Genomic DNA, 24,089 nt, shown 5'->3' with positions numbered 1-24,089 from the left:
CCAGACTTCCGTAACGTGTGAGGGGAAATAAGATGCCAGCACCACCCCCTTCCCTACCCTGACACCCCAACCCGCCCATCCAGGCCTATTTGACCGAATCTGCAACCGGAACATAATAGAGGAAACATGAGTACAATATTTATGATTTGTATGCAAATGAGGAACAGCAGCTTCGGCATCTTTTCTATTATCTGCTTATAGTAATTGAGAAACATGCAAAACCTTTTTTAAACAATATTTTAATGTGGTCTGGAAAGGTTTTTGGTTACAGAGGTCATATCATAATGATTAATTAGGTTAATGTTTCTTTAGCATATCCTGTGGTAAAACATCAAAACATTTTTAAAACATTCATACTTCAACATTTCCTAACAGCTCTGTTAAAGTGTTATGTCAAACAGCAAAAGGAAAATGTAATAAAGCTTAAATTTAACAAGGGGAGTGGAGAGCAATTAGAAGCATATTTTCCCTAAAAATCTATATTTTACGAGGAAGAGAGGGTAAACTACTATACTGCTAACAATGGAGCATGTTGTCCACTCCCGCATGAAGCACTTGGACACGTAACAAGTTAAAAAAAGACACTGAAAAGTACTAAATTTTCTGTAAACACATACAGAACATATCCTGAAAATAAATACCCACTATACCCAATACTCATTTTTAAACATCAAAACAAGCACCCTTGGGCGAATAAGAGACTGTAGCAACAAGGTAATATTTACTCTATTTTCATTTCTTACTTCCTGTTGTGCTATCACTTTGCACTTTACTGAGCAATTTACTAGAAACTGAAGGCCAGCTGAGCAATCACAAACAACTGGGTGTGTGTCTCTGACCCACCCACTGAAACCACCCTTTTGTCTTGTTAATCCGGAGGGCAATCAGAGTACTTATACTCCTGCTGCACTCATTTTCATTTCTTACTTCCATGTTGTGCTATCATTTATTCCTGCTCTTACTATTTTTTTTGTCACTCGTAGTTCGCTTACTGCACTGATTGATTGATGCTTGTGTGTTGTTCCTCAAATGTAAGTTGCTTTGGATAAAATCGTCTCCCAGATGAGTAACTGTAAATCCTTCTATAGTAGCAAACAAGTAAGGTAAATATATTCACCACGGACAGACAGACGGAGTACAATACATAATGTTCAGAAAGAGTTTCTGATCTTGGACCTCCAGTTTTCGGCCCTTTCAAAGCCATTTTTGCCAGTCTGATAGTCCCTTACAGCCTCTCTGATCTCTTCTTCTGTGGTCATTACAAATGGACCTGAAGGGCAGACACAAGATAGGAACGTATTAGATTACAGATATTCATTAAGTTCTATTTGTGATTTTTGAACCACATCAAGCATTTCTTTTTGCAGTGACTTGTTACCAGCATGGACGGAATAACACAAATTATATACCGTGTTGTACCACAGGCTCTTTGATTGGCTCTCCAGCAATCAGCACAAAATGGGAAACCTCAGAGCTCTGGGGAGGAAACAAGAGGCAGTGCTATCATTATCTGTATCTGTGTGTTAAGTGGACTGACCCCACATAAAATAAATCCGTGGGGTCACAAGATCATTCAATTTTTTCTGACTTTTGGCTAAGCTTAGATTTTTACTTATGTAATACTGGATATTTTCACTGTTAGGGGGCCTCTTAAAAATTTCATATTAAACCATCTGGTTAAACGAGGCAATGGCTTGTGAGGGTGAGTAGAGTTGCTCCACTTAAAGGGGTTACAATGCAAGGTTGTGAATCACTGGTCTAAATCAGAGGTGGATCAAAAAAGTAGAGCTGAAATAAAGTTGAATCAATCTGATTAATTTGGGAACAAAAAACAATCTAGTATGCTTGATGTAAGCTAGACTACTTAGATTTAAGTTAGCAATATTTAATGAGACAGTAAAACTAAATTTCAAGTACAAGATGGACAGACCATATAGATTGTTAAAAACATGGACGTAGTCTTTGTGACTGAGTAATTGTGAAGCTCCACCTGCCACGGCACTGACCTGTCACTCAATGCTGCCATGCCATTTCCATGCAGAACTTTAAGCCTTATTATTATTTAAATTGTGTTATATAAAAATTCACCCTCTGTACAGTAGCCATGAATGGGAAAATTTGTTATAGAGAGAGACCAAAAACATTTTTTGTATATTTCTGCTGTAAAGTTGGGCATTTTCACATGAGGAACTATGGGGTTTGACTCGCTTCTGGAGCCAGCCTCAAGTGGCCATTGGAGGAACAGCAGTTACTGGCTCTTCTGCATTGGCTTCATTTTTCAGCTCCGGAGGTTGCTGCTTGGGACAGACTTAACATGGAAGAAAAGAAATCAAATGAAACTGGAGAATTCCCAGGGTGTGTTTACCCACTCCACGACATCTGGAAGTACAAGCCTAAAAACAAAGATCCATCTATAAGAGCAACGTGGTGGCAGGAAACCAAAGCTGACATGAGGCGTACTGAGGGATTCCACAATGGATACCTGAGAAGTCTATGTGGCATTTTCTGGCCTAACACCATTACCTTGGAACAGAAAAAAACAAAGACATTAACATCATCACTGACATAAGGAAGAGGAGTCTAAGATAGGCAATGTGTTTCCGATAGCGGAAATAGAGCATCTCGTCGCCTGTCTTGGTTGCTTGCCACACTTTGTGTCTGAACAATGTTTGAGTGAAATACAACTATTTATTACGTTTGATAAATGCCAACGGGCAATAGTGTTTATAAACTGCAGCTTGGACAAAGTTAACCGTGTCATGAACATTCATTCATACATAATTTTAAAACAAGACAGTGATTATCTGTCTCTCAGTCAAGGTGTAGTTACAACTGTGGACTATTGCAAGATGAAGAGCTGTGGACTGACATTGACTATTGATTATTAAAATATTGATTTTTGCAATAGGAATGCACATCTCTCAGTAAATAATAAACATCATGTATTCAGTGAAGTCATGGTATAAATAGTATTTTACCTTTGATATATTAAAAATATATTAATTATTTTAAATAATATATAATAATATAGGAAAACTGGGGGAGCCAGTTTCAATGGGCCTGATGCAACTGATCGCATTTATATCCATCAAGTATTTTTAAGTTATATAATATACAGTATAATTTATATACCTAAGTTCATCAGTATATTCTGGATCATCAGCCAGTACATGCACAGTCGATCCACATTCAGACTCAACCAGTACTAGCACAGACCCAGTCCAGACGTATTTAGCAAGTCACACAGACCCGTGAAGTACAGGCAGCCTCAGCCAGCACAGCCAGAGATGGACAGCCAGCATCAGATACAAGCAGCTCAGACCCTAATGGAACAGTTGCTGCTCCACCAAATGACCCAGCATATTGACCCGCAATCAAAACAGACTTTATGAGGACTGAGTTAGGGCGTAGAGATCCATTCAAACCAGCACTAAATCTTTCTAGAAGAAGTTTCCATTCAGGTTTATTACAGAGACAGACTCTTTCAAAGGAGGGATGATTGCAGTGAGAGCACTGTGGGTGTCAGGTGTGACTGTGCAGCAATGTCTACATGGCCCACGAGTCAGGTAGGAGGGCCCCGTAGCTAAATTTTGCTTAGGGCTCCAGGGAGGTCCACAGGGGACGAAGATGATTTAGTAAGTATGCAAACACATCATTAAATCCCAAAAATGACAACAGGGTGTAATATGTTCTGCTTCCAAAGGCGTGGGACCATGTTGGAAAGAAGTTTGGGAAGCACGGGTCTCAATCTTTTTATATACAGTCTATGGTCTCGATAGAGAGAACGTAAGTTTCTCACCTTGTTTTCAACTTTGACACAGTCTCCATCTCCAAACACCACAGTATGATGGGGCTCTACCTTCTGCTGCTCCTCATCTGGGCCTGGAAAACAAAAAAAGTTCACAAATTTGTTTAAACTCTTTTTGGCTGAGTGAGTGGGCTACCGCATTTTCAGATGGAACTACTTCACTACATTTTCAATTTACTTGAGCCTTACTCAACATAATATTCATATTTCTGTCCCACTTACATTTTGACAGGACTTCAATATAATTCAATGTGACAATCCCATGATTTACTGATGTCTTTTATTTGAACTTCATAATGACATTAATTCCAATTAACACTAAGTCAGCAGGCGTCCCGACATTTGCAAACAGGAGTAATGATGTCTATGAAGATTCATCAAGGTCATAGTTATCTACTGAAGGTTAAAATCAAGGGCAACTAGACTTGGATGAAGATACTTGAAGATGTTTCACCTCTCATCCAAGAGGCTTCTGCAGTTCTGATTGACTGGCAGAAAATCCCAGCCATTCAACCTCTCCATCACCTTGATAACAACCCCACAAAGGGTGTGAGAGGGCAATAAAGTGGAAAATGAGATGAAACATGTTCAGACATTGGTATTTCTGTATAATTTGTCGATCAAATTTTATGTGTAGCATCACAAATCTACTGAGTTTAAAAGAAATATAGGCACCTGTATGTTTCATACATTTTAACCTGGTTTACCACTATGTTTGCACATTGAAACACTTAAAGTACGGACGCTAAATGCTGAGAAAGCCAGACACTTCCACTTGTGGTTAATGCATTCATCATAGCCAGCTGGTCCTGATTTAGCCAGACTACATGTCGTAGACTTAAGATTCAAATAACTTCTTTAATCTTAGCAGCCATTTTCATCCTCTCGTGTCATCAAAACATCTGCCAGCAATTAAAACCAGACTGAGAGATTCTGCAGTGTAACGTGGAGAGTAATCAAATCAGAATTAAATTTTATGAAAACATAATAAAAGGGGAATTCTGACAGAAAACAACAGATTTCAACAAACCAAGAATGCCTCTGAAAATGAATCCACTGTCTGAAAGGGCTTGCTCTCATGCGAGGGGAATTCCCTGATCACACAATGTCGTCCAATAAGCAGGAAAGGCGGTATTTCACTGTATAATGTCAAACAGCAACACTGATACAATAGGGCGTAGTGAGAACATTTGAGTAAGGTGACTAATATGAAGCCAAAATCTGAAATAATTGTATACACAGTAGCATAACAATTGTTCCAGTGATGTTGGGTAAATTTCAGATTGAAATGGAGTGGTCTAAAGTCTGGACAGATCATAGTGTAGTGACAGTATGAATCCACCAGGCTTTGAAGTAGAACCCATTGGCCTTTTGGATGAACATAGAAGCAAAGTTGCAATTGGACTGAGATCACACACATTTAGAACATAGATATGGTAGCAAGAAGAGCTGGAAGGGAAGTGAGGCAGTGATCAAACACACTGAAAAGAGTGCACATATCCAACTAAAGAATCTCAGTTATCACCCTGGTAATTACTGATTTCTTCTTCTTTTATTAATCTGAAGTGTTCAACAGTATTCATAAGAGAAATAAACTCAAGCTGCAAAGTTCAAATAAAAAAAAATGGTGGACAGTGGGTCTTTCTTTTAGTAGAACACTAACCAAACAAAACTCACCGACATGAATGGATCCGGATAGTGTGTAGATGAATGTAGTCCATCCTATCAAACACAGAAATGTTATTTAGAAGGTAAATAATCTAAGAAGAGTTATCTGTGGTAAAACCTGCAATAAAGCTTGTGAGCAAACAGTTGCTAATTTGCACATACAGAAATTAAGGAAAAACGTTATCATATCTCTATTTTTGGTCTCTACCAACTCCAGAGGGAAATATCTGTATCTTTAGCTGCTAAATGTTCACTATGTTCACCAGCTAACTGTGTCTGTCTGCCGTTTGGTGCTGAGTAGGTAGTGTACAGTAGGATTGTTTTGTCTGAAAACAGCTGCCTGCATTATGAGATCAGTGGGAGTGAAACAATACAGTAAAACTGTTGGCCGGACAGATAAACAACGAGCAGAAACTCACAGTAAAGCTGTGCTTCCTGTCTTTGTGCTAAAAGCTAACTGGCTGCTCGTGGTAGCATCATATTTACCGTACAGACATGAAAGTGGTATCAATCATCTAATTCTCTGTTAGTGTAAGTAAGAGAAAAGCTGGAGTGCAGGCTGTAAGGCACTAGTTGTATTTATCACCAGTCTCCACCTGGAGTGTCGGCCAGAACACTACTTAAGGCCAGGATGTACAGGTTACGCATTGACTTCATACAGGAAATGAGAGTCATGGAGAGAGAGATGGAAGGATGGTTCAACGTTATTATATTCAGGAGATAAATGTGTGTGGATGTGGTTTCTGTCAATAAACAAAGAAATCAAAACAATGAGTACAATGCTGTTTGTTACATCCTATATCATACCTCACTATTATCATTATCTGAACAAGAATATGTGAGAATAAACTGTTGAACGTACAACTTAAAAGAGAGCAATATAAACCCCACACCTGTAATTAAGGCCCTCTTAATAGCATAGCAGGCATTTAGCGATCCATTTAAACAGACTTCTCTTACACTACTGGCACTCTTTAACACAGACTTTTCTTTAAACATATCCAACATGAAGTATGTCTGTTAGCTAAATAGAAAAGGTTCTTGGGTCAACTTAATACAAAGCAACACACACACTCATAGAACTAGAGGTACGCATATTAACTACCACTCTGATCTCCCACTATCGTTTAAAGGGGTACTTTGCGATTCTTATCAAATTCACTTTTTGTTAAATTCGACGAATATTTCCTCATGGGTTGGTAGCTCTCCGTTTTTCGTGTGCTCTGAAAAAAAAAATCCGGTTTTCCTACACAGCCCTGGGTCTGTAAATTGAGCACAAACAAAGCTGCTCGGCGCTCGAAGCAGTGGAAGAGAGAAACGTAAACAGCGGTACATTCGAACATGCTGAACTTATTACGGGACTTTAGCTGAGAAGATGGCTGAGAAACAGCCACAGAGGGAAAGGTCTGAGGAATTGTGAAACAAGTTGCTCTGTTTCTGCTGGACAGCTGAGTAACGTTAAAGTTAGCTTTGCTGTTCCACATAAGCGACAGGTTCAGTATTACTGTCTTGTCTGTCTGTTGTCATGTTTGTGATGATCCCAGCTGGTTAGCTTTGTAAGCTTAGCCGCAGCGGTCAGTGTGTGTATGGTGGAGGAGAAAGAGACGGAGCGCGTGTGTGAACGGAGCCCCGGTGAATAGAGACAAACGGGTCAGCAATAAGGCTTGTTCAGCAGTAAATGTACAATAGAAGTTACAGTGGCTGGTGAATAAAGACTGCAGCTTCTCAGGACTAAAGAGGAGCTCCCGTGTGTTGCTGCCAACTGTTGAATAAAGAGTGAAGGAGGTTAGCCCTAAAGTTAGCACTGACTTCAGCCCTGGAGATAAACAGTCGCTCCTGTGCTTCCCAACTCTTATCAGTCACTGTGTTTTTGTAAAAACTATTTCAAATAACTCGCTAGTTTTATTTACTCGGTTGTGTGCAAACATGATGTTTGTTCACTAATTGTAACTATTGAAGTTCCTCTCGATAATCCTACCGATAAATAAACTAGCCACCGTGTCATAGACTTAGGCTTAGAAAAATATTTTGCTTCAATGCATATTTAAATATTGACAGGCTTGTTGTCACACCTTCTAGAGTGCTTCTAAAACATGCCCTCTTATTGAGGCTAACGTGCTCTCGAGACAGCGGACGTTGTGGATTCTGCTATATTTCAGCAGAATAGGACTGGTTACCAGTGCGCATTCATGAGTTTGTTTATCATATGCAGAATCGCATAGTATCCCTTTAACGGCCTTTAACAGCCATAAAACGTAATTAACACACAAAGTGCATTTACACTTACTTCTGTCATTGACGCACACATCTTAGGAGTACAACACCTTATGGTAGTAGCCTAATATCACGACCCACTAACTAGCTTGCACACAACGTCATGAACACGATGTGGTCCTCTCACCCGAAGTTCCGCTATGACGACGTCACAGATTTACCCGACCTTATCGCTCTCTCACTGTCCCAACTAAAGAACAGAGAATATATATTAAACAATGTAAGAGAAGGTCTTTTGTACAGTAAGAAATCAAATAATCATAGCCTATTTCCCAAAATGTCAAACTATTCCATGAGGGTAAAATCTGAAATTACCCCAAACACTTTAACATCAGAAAAAGGAATGCAATATTGTTATTTTTAAGAAAAAAATCACAGATGAGAACAAAGGTTCCCCTCCTGTTGCTGAAAGCTCTCTTTCTCTGTGTCTCTCTTTTGCTCTCTGGTAATGTAAAATGTGGAGCTGTCACATCCGCCAACAGTTTTACAGGGTTAAGGAGCCCTGAGGTGTTTGTCAGAACTGTAAATGTCTGCTGATAACCCTTTTATCCACATTTCTATTACTTCTTCACAGTCTCTGAAAACCTAGAGTGAACCTTATGTATACTAACCTATAGGCCTGTCCTTGTTAACAGAGCCTGTAAAATGCAAAACACAATATTCTACACTAGTAATAGTGTGGTGAAATATTCTGAATTACTGTGGATTGTAACTTGTTTGAGAACCTCTGAATCTTATGAACATGCAGGCACTGTGGTCACAAGTGGTAATTGAGGATAATGATAAATGCTTAAACATAAACACATGTTAGCACAAGTAGAGTGGAGTTATGAAGTAGCACTTAGAGTAATATCCATATTAAGGTACCCTGTGGTGTTTTTGACCACTAGTATCACTATAGAGCACTGTTTTTCTAAAGTGGGTTTCAGTTTTGTTTGTACACAAGGACACACATGCATGTACACAAACACGTGGGAAATTTTGTGAAGTAACACTGAATGTAACTCAAAACTTTGTTCATTTACAAGAAAACTCCACAATGCACCTTTAAGCTTGCTAACAGCTAATTTTAGCCACCAAAAGCAACTGATCATACAAGACAAAGTCAAGCTTTAACATCAAAAGCCCAGAGTGCTCTGTTATGTTACTAAATATCACGCATTGTTCTGTTTCCTGACACAAGAGGACAACATTCACTTAGGTTTGTGGTAAACACGACACTTCAGAGTGCATGTATGCTTCCAGTAACAGAGCGTAAAGAGAGCAGTGAGGGGAGATGGGTGAAGATTGGTCGCAGCCCAAACCAACCAACCATTTACAGACACACTACGGTGTATTTAGAAATGTTATTCTATACCTGAGGGGACTTGCTGCACATGCAGGGCCCCTGCCTGCAGTTTGAAGTCCAAGTAGATGGTCGGGGTCCTTGTGAAGACCTTAGACTATTGATAAAGAAAAAAGACAGTAATTTACTTACACACAGCCACAAACTTTAGTTAAAGTTAAAGTTAAAGCTGCAATTAATTTGTTGTTGACAACCTACTAATAATCACATGGTATTTTGAGGATACAAAGTCCGAATCTATTGTAGTTCTGTGGCTTCCACTTCTTGTACGTAACAGATTTGTGCATTATTTTCTGTACTTTTCAGTTTTATTTTTTACCAGGTAGAGCTTACTCCACTTCGGCAGTTGGTGTAAATGAATTTAATGAAACTCTCAGCTTTGAGGCTTTGCAAATAGGGAACATAGGTGAGAAAGTCAGCAAAGTGAAGGAAATGAAAGTGACTGAGTTTTCTTACAGTTCTTTGTTCCTGTTTTGTGTAGAATTACTACTGTCATCTGTTGAAATGCAATGAATACAACACATATTTTCAGGGACAAGTTACTTGAAATGTAATCATTTAACCTTTACATATTACGCATTAAAAACAACTAAGATTACTTGTTACATCATTGCACTGTTGCACTGGCCTCAAATGTTAACAACCATTAATACAGCTTGCTTTAAACTTGCTGCCATCCCATCCTCATGGCAGGCCCTTCAGTGGGTTGCCTCCTACCTCCAAGACTAATCAGCCTCTGTTAGAACTGATAATGTGTCCTCTTCCTCGGCACCCATCTCCTGTGGAGTACTTCGAGGCTCCATATTAGGCCCTATTTTATTTTCCATATATATGCTTCCTTTGGGGTCTACGACACCCAGCTGTGCATTTCGGTGAAATCTTGTGATGCATGCAGTGTTAACTCCCTTTTAAATTGCATTATGGATGTAAAATCCTGGATGGCAAAACGCAAAATTAAAATCACTCCAGTCTGTTAAAGATTTGGAGACTATAATTCACACTTTTATGTCCTCTTGACTCGACTACTGCAATTCTCTCTATGTAGGAATCAGTCAGTCAGCCCTATCTCAGCTGCAGTTGGTTCAAAATGCAGCAGTGAGACTCCTCACCGGTACCAGGAAGAGAGACCATTTCTCCCCCATTTTGGCCTCTCTTTACTGGTTAGCAGTGAAGTACAGAATTAAATTTAAAGCACTGCATAGACTGTACCTGGTTACATTTCGACTTATTCCAACTGCCGACCCCTCAGGTTTGGTGAGTAATCACTGCTCTCCATCCAACACATCCAGAAAAAAAAAGTAATTGAGCTTTTTCAGCTGTTGGCCCTAAACTGTGGAATAGTTTGCCACTAGCAATTACATCATCCCGTGCCATGCCTTTAAAACTTTTCTAAAGAACCATTTCTTTGTTATATTATAATTTTAAAAGTAATTCTATTCTTTCATTAATTATTTTATTTTTGTATTTATGTCTGTGTTTTTATTTTGATCTTTACTGTGTTTTTTGTGTGACTTTTTTAAAATTTAATCTCTTAGTAAAGCACTTTGTTCACTGTTTGATGTTTTTAAATGTGCCTTATACTGTCAATAAACTTGAATTGATTTGTCATTACAGTTGTTACTTAGCCCAGCTCCACTATAGGTGCCTTTTAACAACCTCCATACATATAGAAATAATAAACACGACATTGTCGTTTAAGAGTCAGCCAGTCTATGTTTTGGAGATATTGACTGACCATCAACAGGTAGTTTGACTTCAGCACCAGTGACTGTAAACAGTGCTCCAGACGTCTAAGAAGAAGAAGCCAGCTAAGAACACACATCACATAAATAGGCCAAGGGGAGTTACAGGGATTTGGATTTGTCCTGTTTTCCCTGCACCAGGGTAACACATACCAGACCAGTCTATCAACCAAACACACAGGAGCCAAACTAATATCAAGCCTTTACCAAACTCCGGGTATGTCAACAAGCTAACCCCAAAATTGTCGAAATAATAGAGCTTCACCTGGACTAGTCACTGTAATACAATTACTGAATATCAAATAGGAATCCCACTCACTACTCATTACTTAAAATAGGAATCGCATTACTGTAACTTGTCTATGTGTAGAGTTTTGTGATTATAGCACCTTTCACATTGTTCTCATGGTATAAGTTAAAGCAGCTATAAATGATACATTACAATAACAATGTATCATATGACATTGTGAAAACAGCGTGACAATCCGGCCGCAGGAGGCAGCTGTTTTCAGTGAAGAAGCTCTAAAAAACCCATGTACAATGCTCAACACCAAACAGCCAGACAGACACTGTCAGAGACTATGGTGAACATAGCAGACCATTAGGCAGCTAAAGAGCCCGATATTTTCCTTGAGGAGACCAAAAACAGAGCTAAAAGAGAGTTAATATTGGACTCATATTCAAGAGGTATCCACAAAACAACTTCAAATGAATGATATTGTTTCTGGAAGCAACTGTTTCACTATGTCATATCCAGTGTTGGGCAGTAGTGTTGCTACAAGTAGCGCCGTTACTAGTTTAACTACATTTCTCCGTAGCTTGGTGGTAGCGTGGCTATTTTCTGAATCAAATAGTTTTTCAGTAACAAAGCTCTTTGACCGGGTAGCGCGGTAGCATCCACATACGCTACATTTTCCCAAACATTTCTGAAGGATCAGTAAGTGACGCAACCGCCGTGACATCACGTACCGATCCTTGGGCTGATGTCTGCGACTTTGTTGCAGGGCCTATGTGACTCTGAGATCAGAATGCCAGAATTAGATGAAGCAATTAAGAGAATAGCAGAATTGTTACAAATTCTTTTGGGTTGACCTGAAAGAATTTTTATTGGAGGCTACAAAAGGACATTTTGAGCAATAGGACACTTACACCTTCAATGAAACAGGGACTAATAACTCTCATTCCCAAACAAGGCAAAGACAAAAGATATATTGATAATCTTCGCCCTATCACCTTATTGAACACTGACTATGAGCGGTTTTCTCATGTGATTGCTGACAGGTTGAAGAATGGCCTGGCTGATAAGTGATACTCAATCTGGTTTTCTCCGAGACAGAGCTATACATGACAATATAAGATTGGAATTAGATCTGTTCTGACTATAGGCACTTAATTAAGGATGATGGAATTATTCTTTTTTTGGACTTGTGTTTTGACAGTTTATTGACATAATCAATCTTCTATATACAGACATCAGTAGTTCAGTGTCTCTGCCATTTGGAACATCTAAGTGCTTTGATATAAAGAGAGGCATTCGACAAGGTTGTCCAACTTCACCTTTGTTATTTATCATTGTAGCCGAATTACTAGCAATCCATGTAAAAAATAACCCGAACATCCAACCCCTAAATGTCATGGGAAATTCATTGGTAATAAGTCAACTGGCAGATGACACCACACTTTTTTTTAAAGAATGCAAGACAAGTTCCAGCAGCATTAAAAGAGATTTCTTTGTTTTCCAAAGCATCTGGTTTAAAGTTGAATATGACAAAATGTGAAATTTTAACTATTCAAGACCATGCCATGATTAACATGTATAATATCCCATTAAAAAATGTTTATAGAAGTTAAATATTTAGGTATTATAATTTCCAAAGATAAAAAGGTTAGAGAAACATCCAACATATAAAATACCATTCAGAATGATAGAGCTATTCTTAACAGTTGGCTTCGAAGAGACTTATCTGTTTTTGGATGCATTTTACTTACTAAAATTCAAAGCTTGTCAAGACTTACCTTTCCAGCCTACTCACTGGATATACCCGACAAATTAATTAAGAAGATCAATCAAGATAATTTCAAATTTATATGGAAAAATAAATATCATTATATAAATAAAAGCGATAAAGTGAAACCTGCCGAAGAAGGGGGGTTAAATGCCATTGACTTTGACCCAATGAATGGTACCATCAAATTAAAATGGTTACAAAATTTTATTATAAAAGGCGATAATTTCTGGTTTTATTTCCCCTTCAAAATCTTCAAAAAGTTTGGTGGCATACATTTCTTATTAAGATGTGACTTTAAAATATCCAAATGACCTATTAAGCTTTCAACTTTCCATCAACAGGTTCTCCACTGCTGGAAACTCGTATACAAACATAACTTTACTCCTCACATGGTCCCAATATGGAATAACAGAAGTATATTAATTAAGAGAAAATGTTTTTTCTACAGTGAATGGATGGAAAAGGGTGTCTGGTCGATTTTTCATTTCTTAGATAATTGTGGTAACTACTTGTAGTGTAACCCAGACCTTCTGGGATGCTTTCCAGTACTGGATCATGTACGATACACAAAATATCCCAATTTTAACATATGAATATGTTAAATTTGGACTTCAAATGGAGAACAGAACAACTGAACTTGGAATGAATAATCTGATTTTAAAGAGGTGGTATTATGCTCATTTTCAGGTTCAAAATCTTAATTAGGGGTTGTACCAGACCAGGTTTACATGGTTTAATTTTCAAGAAACACCATTTTTTTTCCTCATACTGCACATTGCTGCAGCTCCTCTTTTCACCCTATGTGTTGTACGCTCCGCTCTTGAGCTACAGAGTGATGCATCTTACTTGTAGAAAATCTTTGTTGGGAGTTGCACATGCGCAGTTCCCAGGTAAGGACTACTAGCCAATTAGAAGCAGAGAAGGGCGGGTCGTAAGAAACAAGGTAGTGTGATCCAAATCAAAGCCGCTTCAGACTGCGACCGTAACCTAGCAGATGGTATAAGTTACTCAAGTCCACAACCACACAACATCATTGTTCTACATCTTACCATTAGGACTAAACGTTGCCGGTGTTCTGACGATCTATGCTGCCTTGCCGAAAAATGCTACAATAGCGCAAATCAACAGACTCGACTACTCGGCCCTGCTCCGTTTTCTATTGCAGACAGTACCCAGAGATAGTACGTAGCTGGTCGTCATAGCGACGCCACACACAACTGCCGCAACGTAATGTTCAATGCGACACACACACCAGCGATCCACACAGCTTTCTCTTTTTTAAGTTAAAACGTTTCAACATTCCTCAGAATGTAAAGACAGATAAGCGGTATGAAAACCTTCCAGCTGTGTTTTCCTCTGCCGTTGTTGCTGCAGTGGTCTGTGTGACGGCGGGAGCAGAGGGCTCTGTGAGCGGGCGGCTGGCCTCGCAATCAGTGAATAGTGAATATTCTCTCTGACCAGTCAGCAGTCTGTCGTGTTTTCAGGTTACATTTTAGTATCCCTCAGCTCGCTTGGAACCTCGACGGAGGTGAGGTGATACGAAAAAAAGTACCTGGAAGCAGGTACATTTACATTTACTCATTTGGCAGACGCTTTTATCCAAAGCGACTTACATTTGAGGAACAACATACAAGCATCAACAGAGCATCAACTACAGATCTACAACTGACAATACATACTAGTAAGAGCTCACAGTACATATCACATCAATGGGGTAAATACCTAGGGAAGGAAGTAAGAGTTAACAGAAAGTGCAATCAAAACAAAAAAGTGCAATCAATACAAGATCTTTGTAGGGGATAGAAGAAGAAGAGCACAGGAAGTGCATGTTAGAGGTTAGGAGTTAGAGGAAGTGTTCTCGGAAGAGATGAGTTTTCAAGAGGTACAGGTACAACATTTCTAAAATGGAAACCCAAACAAAGGCGAGTTGAGTCAAACGGCCTCCGCTCAGACTAGCTTGATTTGAGGGCGTGCCTGACCCACTAGCTGCTTGGCAAGCTTTATGATGCGTTTGCATTGTGACGTCACAAGTCAAGGAAGTGAAGGGCTGGACTACAAACGAGCTGTTTTCAAGCGGTTCAGAGAAGAGCTTTCTGTGGAAAATGGGAACTCCCTTTGGGCTGGACTTTGGGCTTTTTCACTTTGCAAACCTGTTACATGCACAAAAAAGATATACAACTCAATAAAGGAGAGGGGAAAAAGCCAAAAAGCATAATACCACCACTTTAATGACAAAATATTTCATATACAAATGTCGATTTCTTAAAACATCCCCCGTCTTTAATGCCTTTCTAAATGATATAATTCTGTACAGGGGCGACCTATAGGGGGGGAAAGTTAGGACAATTCCAAGGGCCCTTGACTGACAGGGGCCCCAAAAAATAAATAAAACTAATATACAATATAATATTGTATGTTATATAAACCATCATCACTGAAATATATTATATATATATATATATTTATCTAATAATAAAATGGGTAATCTCTTTGTTTTTACTCGTTTTTGGCAGTAAAAGTTAAATATCCCCATTGACCAAAAAGTAAACCACTGACCACCCCCCTGTATCTGCATGAAATGGTTTGGTCCTGCCTTAGCGCACTGATCAGTGACGGTGTTTAGTTGCAGTCAGTAGATGCGCCAGAAATACAGTGATCACAGTGTTGCCTTTCAAAAAAGGAAAGAGAGCAAAGAGAGAGAGGAAAGACATAGGAGGCCTCTTCTGGTGTGGTCGGCGCTAAACTCAACGCTACCCTCTTCCAGCACTCTAATTTTGGTCATCTGAACACACCAGAGGCCATGACAGCCGTCCGGATCCCGAAGGAGGATCATCTACCATTGAACTCATTGGCGGTAGAAGCATCAATAAGGAATATTTTGGCATACCGAAAAACAAACAAGAGGACTTCAAGGCAGCCATAAAAAATATCAATTGGGATGGGCTACATCCTGAAAATGATTTAGAAATGACCAGTCAAATATTTACAGAAAAATTGCAATCCACAATCCATGAATTCTCAATTAGAATTAAATGTAAAAACAAGAAACAAAGTCTTCCCTGGATGAACAAGAAAGTTGCCTCTATATTCAAAGGTGGTGACCCTCTACCTACTTCCAATTACAGGCCCATCATTGTTGTACCTGTAGTATCTAAGGTATATGAAAAACTGATTAACAAACAAATCATTGACCGTCTCAACAATAGCTCCTTTTCACTGCACCCAATGCAATTTGGATTCAGGGCTAATTACTTGACAGAAACTGCTACATGTTATTTCATAGAAAAAGTTAAGGCATCGCTGGATAAAGGCAGGGTTGTGGTGTTCCGTGATTTAAAGAAAGTATTTGACACGGTTAATCATAACATCCTATTGTATAAACTACTGAATTTCAATTTCTTTAAAGTTGGTCAATCTTATCAAATCTTATCTCTCATTCCGCTCTCAAAATGTCAAAATTGGTAACTATAAATCTAACCCCCTATGTCTTTCAACTGGGGTCCCACAGGGCTCCATACTTGGTCCAACCCTTTTTAGCATATGCATTAATGATTTACCTTCTGTTTGTGGAAATTGTGATATTTTAATGTATGCTGATGATACAGTTATTTTTACTTATGGTAAGACTGCTGAAGAGTTTGCAATCAAGCTAACAGATGTATTAGTGAAGGTCACATCCTGGCTTAATCACTGTTGTTTGCAACTGAATGTTCCAAAAACAGTTCGTATGTCTCTTTCCAAAGGTTCCTGCATAGATGCAGAGAAAGTAATTTTCATTTCAGGACACAGACTAAAAGTTGTCTCAGAATACAAGTACTTAGGACTACACTTAGACTCAAACTTTGCCTTCAAAACCCACATAAAGAAGGTCTGTAATAAAGTAAAGTTCAGTTTGGCTAATTTCAGGTATATCGGAAACCTCCTTTCAACTGAGGCAGCTAAGTCATATTTCCACTCATTGGTTCTCTCCCACATCACCTACTGTCTGATAAGTTGGTCCAACGCACACTCTACAGCCTTAAAACCACTGAAATCATTATACAAACAACCACTTAAAACTCTAGACAAAAGGCCATTTCGTTACCATCATTGCCATATTCTAAAGAAGTATAAGCTGCTTAGTTGGGAAAACCTCATAAAATACAGAAACGTCTGCTTAATTTATAAGATCTTGTACAGCTCCTGTTTAGCTCCTCCTCCTTTGTCTGGCCTCATCAACTTTAAATCAACTGCAAACAGAGTTACTAAAGGTGCAGCTAGGAGGGACTGCACAATCCCACTCAAAAAAAATTTTTCAGCCAAGCCGTCTTTTCATTTACAGCATCACATCAATGGAACTCAGTACCACCATCAATTAGAGATTCTCCATCCTATTACTCATTTAAGAGTAATGTTAAGAAATGGCTTATTGAAAATCAACATTGTCAACACTGACGCTGGTCCCATCCACCAACAATAACTGTATCATCTATTTTTAGATTTGATCTGCTCATCTTGTTTACTCAATTATTTGTGATTTTTAACACAGTGTAATTTTTTTACCTTTTGTCAATTGTATAATGTATTTTATAGTATTATAACAGTTTACTATTTTTGGATGCCTAATAACATCTGGCAAGGGGACTGCCGATGAAAAATAGCCTGTGGCTAACTCGGGTACGCTTACATTTGCTTGAATGTTGATCAGTGTACATTGTCCCTTTTCAAATAAACAAATAAATAAAATGAAAAGAAAATGCTCAAGTTTAGTACAAATATCTTAAGTACTATTTTGTTACTGTCCACCACTGGGCTTAGCTTTGGCTACCTGAAATTAAGGAAAGGACTAGAGATGTTTTTCTATATTTTGGCTCTGGACGGAAAGCTATCATCCATCAAGATGGTGAAAATGGCTGGCCTTGAGCCACAGTGCTTCAAGTGGGAGTCCCCTACTCCTGATATCAAGGCATTAAAATGTGCAACAAACAATTACAACACAAAACACCATTCATAAGACGAAATGTGTAGCCTACTCACACACTCAGCTAGTAGGGCAAGTTCTGCCATCCTACTGTAGGCCTATGCGTACAGCACTGCTACACACATAGCCAAAGTTAGTTTTAATACATTTGTATTTTTGAAATACATATATATATATATATATATATAATATATATAAATAGTCTTTTATCAGATCTACTTTTTGTTATAATTTCTATTCAATTATGAACTATAGGTAAAATTTAACTGCTAGTAAAAACAAGGGGCCACTGCTGCAAATATCGTTATCTTATCTCGTTATCTTACTCCAAACTTTTGATAAAACCTGAGAGCCCTGGTGTGACACGTTTACACACAAACTTACACACACACACACACACACACACACACACACACACACACACACACACACACACACACACACACCTTTGCTCCCAGAGCCTCTCCAGATATCACAGCAACTGTAACTCCTCCCTGGCTGGGTTTGGGGATCTCTGAGCCTTTAAGCTCCTGGTACGCTGGTTCCACCATCTTGTCTCGTCCTGGCAGATTCACCCACAGCTGTAAGCCCACCACCGGCTCCTCTGATGCGGGCATCTCAGCATGAACCACCCCCCGTCCCGCAGTCATCCACTGGTGGAGAAGGAGACATATTTCAAATATACCAATGACACAATCACAAATGTCACACATACACTCACCGGCCACTTTATTAGGTACACCTTGCTAGGACCAGGTTGGACCCCCTTTTGCCTTCAGAACTGCCTTAATTCTTTGTGGCATACTTTCAACAAGGTGTTGAAAACATTCCTCAGATACTTTGGTCCATATTGACATGGTAGCATCAATCAGTTGCTGAGGATTTGTTGGCTGCACATCCATGATACAAGTCTCCTGTTCCACCACATCCCAAAGGTGCTCTATTGGATTGAGATCTGATGACTGTGGAGGCCATTGGAGTACACTGAACTCATTGATGTCCAAAAAAACAATTTGAGATGATTTGAGCTTTGTGACATGGTGCATTATCTTGCTTGAAGTAGCCATCAGGGGCCCAAAGTCTGCCAAGAAAATATCCCCCAAACCATTACACCACCACCACCAGCCTGAACTGTTGATACAAGAGAGGATGGATCTATGATTTCATCAAATTCTGACCCTACAATCTGAATGTCGCAGCTGAAATTGAGACTCATCAGATCAGGCAACGTTTTTTCAATCTTCTATTGTCCAATTTTGTGGGCAAATTGTAGCCTCAGTTTCTTGTTCTTAGCTGCTGTAGCCCATCTGCTTCAAGGCTCGACGTGTTGTTCAGCGATAGTATTCTGCATACTATTATTTGAGTTACTGTTGCCTTTCTGTCATCTCAAACCAGCCTGCCTATTCTCCTCTGACCTTTGACATCAACAAGGCATTTTCGTCCACACAACTGCCCCTCACTGGATATCTTCTCTTTTTCGGGCCATTCTCTGTAAAACCTAGAGATGGTTGAGCGTGAAAATCCCAGTAGTTCAGCAGTTCATGAAATACTCAGACCAGCCCATCTGGCACCAACACCAATTCCTTGTTCAAAGTCACTTAAATCCCCTTTCCTCCCCATTCTGATGCTTGGTTTGACCTTCAGCAGGTTGTCTTAACCATGTCTACATGCCAAAATGCATTAAGTTGCTGCCATGTGATTGGCTGATTAGCTATTTGTGTTAACAAGCAACTGAACAGGTGTACCTACTAAAGTGGCCAGTGATTGTATATGCTAAGCATGTTCACAGATATGTATTTGCATTGCTATTTGCTGAGGCCATAACAATTTATTTGTATTAAATTAACCAGCAGCATTCTAATTAGCCATGCATGAGGCGTGGCACCTTTGGTTCAGACGGAAATAATGTTCTTCAATGGATGTATTGTTGTAACTTGGTGATCCCATGATTTTTTTTTTATTTTTTTTTTTTTATCTACTGTAGTTCTACAAGATAGATTAGCACAAAATTTGGTTCAAATAGGGAGATCTAATGACCCCAGTGATCCTAACCCAGCCTCAGTTGTACTTTGTGTTTAGAACTAACAAGTAAATCTTAGCATGCTAACACACTAAACTAAGATGGTGAACATGTTAAACATCATACCTGCTAAACATCATCATGGTGACATTGTGAGCCTGTTAGCCTAACAAGCTAATCATTTGTTAGCAGTTAGTTCAAATCACAAGTACAAGTACAACATTAGAGAAACCTGACAAAACCTGTTGTATTGCATTGAGGATGTAGACTGAGAGTCTAATAGCACATAAATGCATCAAAAGTCAGCAGAACACCTCGAACAGTTTTAAAACACAACACTAAGGTTTTATTTTTGACACAATTAAACTAGATCAATTCACTGTTAAGGGATATCTAGCTAAAGAAATTGCAAGTCAAGTTTCATAAGATAAATGGAAACCACTGGCATGAAAATAGGATAAACACATTACAGAAACTTAATCACATGTTTTCTTTGAAAGATCGTAAGCAGTATTATACAGATTGTATGGCTACTATTATGCAAAACACCAGCATGACAAAAGTGATTTTCAGTAAAATATAAATACGTGCTTCTGAAAGAAAAAATATAATAAATACATTCTGAAACATTGTTGGACTGGTTTCAGCATTTAGTTTAGTAGAACAGCCTCTGCTTGTCCTTTAGGCCATCTGGAAATTTCCCCTGTCAAGCTTTGCTTTAATGCAGCTGGCCCTGATAATTCATCTGTGACTGTTCATGCTGTTTGGTTTCTTTTATTGCTGCTTATTATTTGCTGGGGATTTACTGTCCGGGATCTACTGGATAATAAAACATGCAGAATACAACAGAGAATAATTACAACCCCAGAGAACAGAGGCAACAGGGGTTTGAATTGGATTTCATGAGTGGTTTTAATTAAATTTAAAACATCTTATATGATAAAATACATATGCAGTCTAACTTGGAAATAAGCTGCCAGTTTGAGCTTTCCCCTAAAGGACCAACATGCATGCAGAGGTTACACATGGTGGGTTAAAGCAAATTAAGCTGAAATGACTGAACTTCTTCTGCAGATTGAAGCTGAGTCAGCAGCCTGTGTGTGTGAATGTAACTTTACTACTTTAAAAACACAGGAAACAACCCACAGGGCATGATATCCAATTAGTGTGAGCGCACAACATTGTAATGCATATGTAATTAGTTTGTGGGGATTTGTATGCCAATAGGCTTAAACCTACTTCTGCTTGTATAGATTAATTTACATTAATAACAACTGGACTGAATGCTTCTGATTCAAGTTAATGGATTTTTTTAAATCTACCACATTTACAACAGTATTAGAGGATTAGACTGTTATATAACATGCATCTAAAATCTGAAATATCAGAAAATATAACCACTTAATTTAGCATTTTTTTAGTCATGAATTTAAAGGTACAATGTGTAAGATATTAAAGATGTCTATGTTGTGTTGCAGAGATATCTACTGAAGTTGGCATGCTAACCAGTTTGCTGGTGGTATCAATCACCATTCCCTAAATATCACACCTTTCCTTTAAAAAAATGGTTGGTTTCTCTGTCAAACAAAGCCTAAATATAATAATAATAGTAAAAATATATATTATTTATAGAGACCTTTTCATGGTACTCAAAGACACTTCACACAAGTTAAAATACACACGCACACCCACCCACACACCATGAGAATTAATTCAAACTTCTTCATTCATCACTTTCTGTTCCCTTTTTAACAATGTGACTTTTGTGTTTGTTTGGTTTGTAGAAGTCTGTTCGGTCTTTATGTTCACTGGTTTTGAATGGCTTACCATCTTGACTGTAATCCTACACTGAACAAAATAATAAATGCAACACTTTTGTTTTTGCCCCTATTCATCATTTGACTCAACTCAAAGATCTAAGACTTTCTCTAAAGGCTTATTTCTCTCAAATATTGTTCACAAATCTGTCAAAATCTGTGTTTATGAGCACTCCTCCTTTGCCGAGGTAATCCATCCACGTCACAGGTGTGGCATATCAAGATGCTAATCCGACAGCATGGGTATTGCACACGTGTGCCTTGGGCTCACTAACACAGATTTTGACAGATTTGTGAACAATATTTGAGAGAAATAGGCCTTTCATGCTCACGATGAATGGGGGCCAAAACAAAAGTGTTGCATTTGTAATTTTGTTCAGTGTATTTTTTCATTCCTTTTTTCTTAAATTGTTTTATAGCCTCTTGGGATTGCTAATAAAATAACAGTTAAAGTGAAAAAAAGTGTGTACAATATGCAAATATCTAGTACCTGCAGATCTCCAGGTTTCAGTAGTCCTGAATGGCCACAGAAGTCTTCATGGGCCGTGATCCCCTCTAAAACATATGTTACCTGTTTGAGGAAAGAAACACACATGTAGCATACATAGCTATTGTAATATTGACTTAATAATTAGTTACATAATGCATTTTAAGTGAATATAATGTTGAAGGTTTCATCCATGCCATGAATGTTGATACAAGTGCTGATTCAACACTAAAAGCATGTGTTTTGTAGTTTCACTGCCCCAGTGATCAGACTGGACAGGAAGAGAAGTGCTGATAGTTGGGTCATGGGTTCAAAGGTAAACATCTGTCTAAGGGAGGAAAGCTCGGGCCTCTGCAGTGAGCAGCCTGTGATCTGTCTCCACAGCTGTGTGATTTCAAATCTCATGTGAGTCTGAACAAACACACCTGCTGAAAGGCATGCTGGGAGTGTAGCTTAATCCTGTCCAACCACACCGGGAGATTCAAGTTACATCTGCCAAGTCAAATACACTTGGAGGAACATCTGGCAATCTAAGGACAATTTCAGGGGTTTTTTAAAGTTGGAATTTAAAGTCCAACTCGCCACATTACCTACAGATTTATACCATAATTATAATTTTACACAATGAATTTTCACTTGTTAACATGTCTTCAGTTACTCCTCTATCGATCACTCATTTTCAACACTACTCCAAAGTCAGACATGAAATAAAGACAGCCAATAAATGACAATATGCAGGGAAGAAAAGATGGAAAATAAAGACTGATTATGAACTGTACCAAATGAGAAGGTTTTAAATATGTAATTAAACACTGATGCCATGTCAAAGGGGTGACAATAATAGTAAACTTCAAAAACAGAGCTTCATCATGTGAGAAGAGAGTTTGTGATTGTTCATGGGGAGAAACATCAGTGATGCAGAAATTTAAATATTAATGCACAAGAGGCTACCGCAGTAATGTGATCACATTTTGTGGTCTTTCGTGTGTATTTGATCTCTCTATTTTCAATAAACTGGGACTGCCAATGTGTCATTTTGCCAGTAACAATGGCCAAGGAAGACTCTCTTTGGTGGAGACATAATACATTAATTTCAAATGCCTAGAAGAATAAAAACCACAAAACCAAGAAGGGCTCCACCAAAACACATCAGAAGCCGGGGCAATTCCTGTCTTTCAAAAGAGGGGATTTTTTTTTGCGTTGTCATCAATAAATCTCTAATCCAAAACTTTCTCGCCTCCACTTGAGCTCATTCAAACTTAACAGTAGGCTACCAGCAGGATATTTCTGGCTTTCTGTATATTTTCTTTATATCTATAAACCTAAATTATCATTATTGGAAGTCAAAATGGTACAGTAGCTTACTTTCCTTTGTTGCCATCTAGTGATCCAAGAAGGAATTTCACGCCTCAGTAAAACCTGTTGGTCCTGTGCTTTTGTTGTTGTGCTGCTTACCTTATTGTTTTTGGTTAAAGGAGTTGCACCAGTTCAATGCTGTTATATTGTTCTGAGTTGTTAATGAGGAGGGTGTTGTGCTTTTTTTTTTTTTTTTTTTTTTTTTTGGTATACAGTGGGTACGGAAAGTATTCAGACCCCTTTAAATTTTTCACTCTTTGTTTCATTGCAGCCATTTTCCAAAAATCAAAAAAGTTCATTTTATTTCTCAGTAATGTACACTCAGCACCCCATCTTGACAGAAAAAAAAAAAACAGAAATGTAGAAATTTTTGCAAATTTATTAAAAAAGAAAAACTGAAATATCACATGGTCATAAGTATTCAGACCCTTTGCTCAGTATTTAGTAGAAGCACCCTTTTGATCTAATACAGCCATGAGTCATTTTGGGAAAGATGTAACAAGTTTTTCACATCTGGATTTGGGTATCCTCTGCCATTCCTCCTTGCAGATCCTCTCCAGTTCTGTCAGGTTGGATGGTAAACGTTGGTGGACAGCCATTTTC

General features: G+C 38.5%; 1 protein-coding gene across 3 annotated transcripts in view; it reads right to left on the bottom strand.

Annotated features, from left to right (window-relative positions):
* Positions 1-235: 235 nt before the first annotated feature.
* Positions 236-24,089, bottom strand: part of pir (pirin) — a 27,457-nt gene continuing 3,603 nt past the window's right edge. For 2 of the 3 annotated variants that reach the window (XM_046031771.1, XM_046031770.1), the window contains exons 4-10: positions 22,134-22,214; positions 18,253-18,459; positions 9,108-9,192; positions 5,486-5,530; positions 3,800-3,882; positions 1,410-1,476; positions 236-1,270 (exon numbers count right to left, since the gene is read on the bottom strand). In XM_046031771.1, coding sequence (XP_045887727.1) covers positions 1,152-1,270; positions 1,410-1,476; positions 3,800-3,882; positions 5,486-5,530; positions 9,108-9,192; positions 18,253-18,459; positions 22,134-22,214 — 687 coding nt within the window. In that variant the 3' untranslated portion in view covers positions 236-1,151. The remainder of the gene's footprint in view (positions 1,271-1,409; positions 1,477-3,799; positions 3,883-5,485; positions 5,531-9,107; positions 9,193-18,252; positions 18,460-22,133; positions 22,215-24,089) is intronic. The other variant, XM_046031772.1, reaches the window with a different exon arrangement.

This window comes from Micropterus dolomieu, linkage group LG20 (assembly GCF_021292245.1).
Source record: "Micropterus dolomieu isolate WLL.071019.BEF.003 ecotype Adirondacks linkage group LG20, ASM2129224v1, whole genome shotgun sequence".
Classification (NCBI taxonomy): Eukaryota; Metazoa; Chordata; class Actinopteri; order Centrarchiformes; family Centrarchidae; genus Micropterus; species Micropterus dolomieu.
The sequence above is the reverse complement of the archived record's forward strand: the minus strand, read 5'-3'. Positions and strand labels throughout refer to the sequence as shown.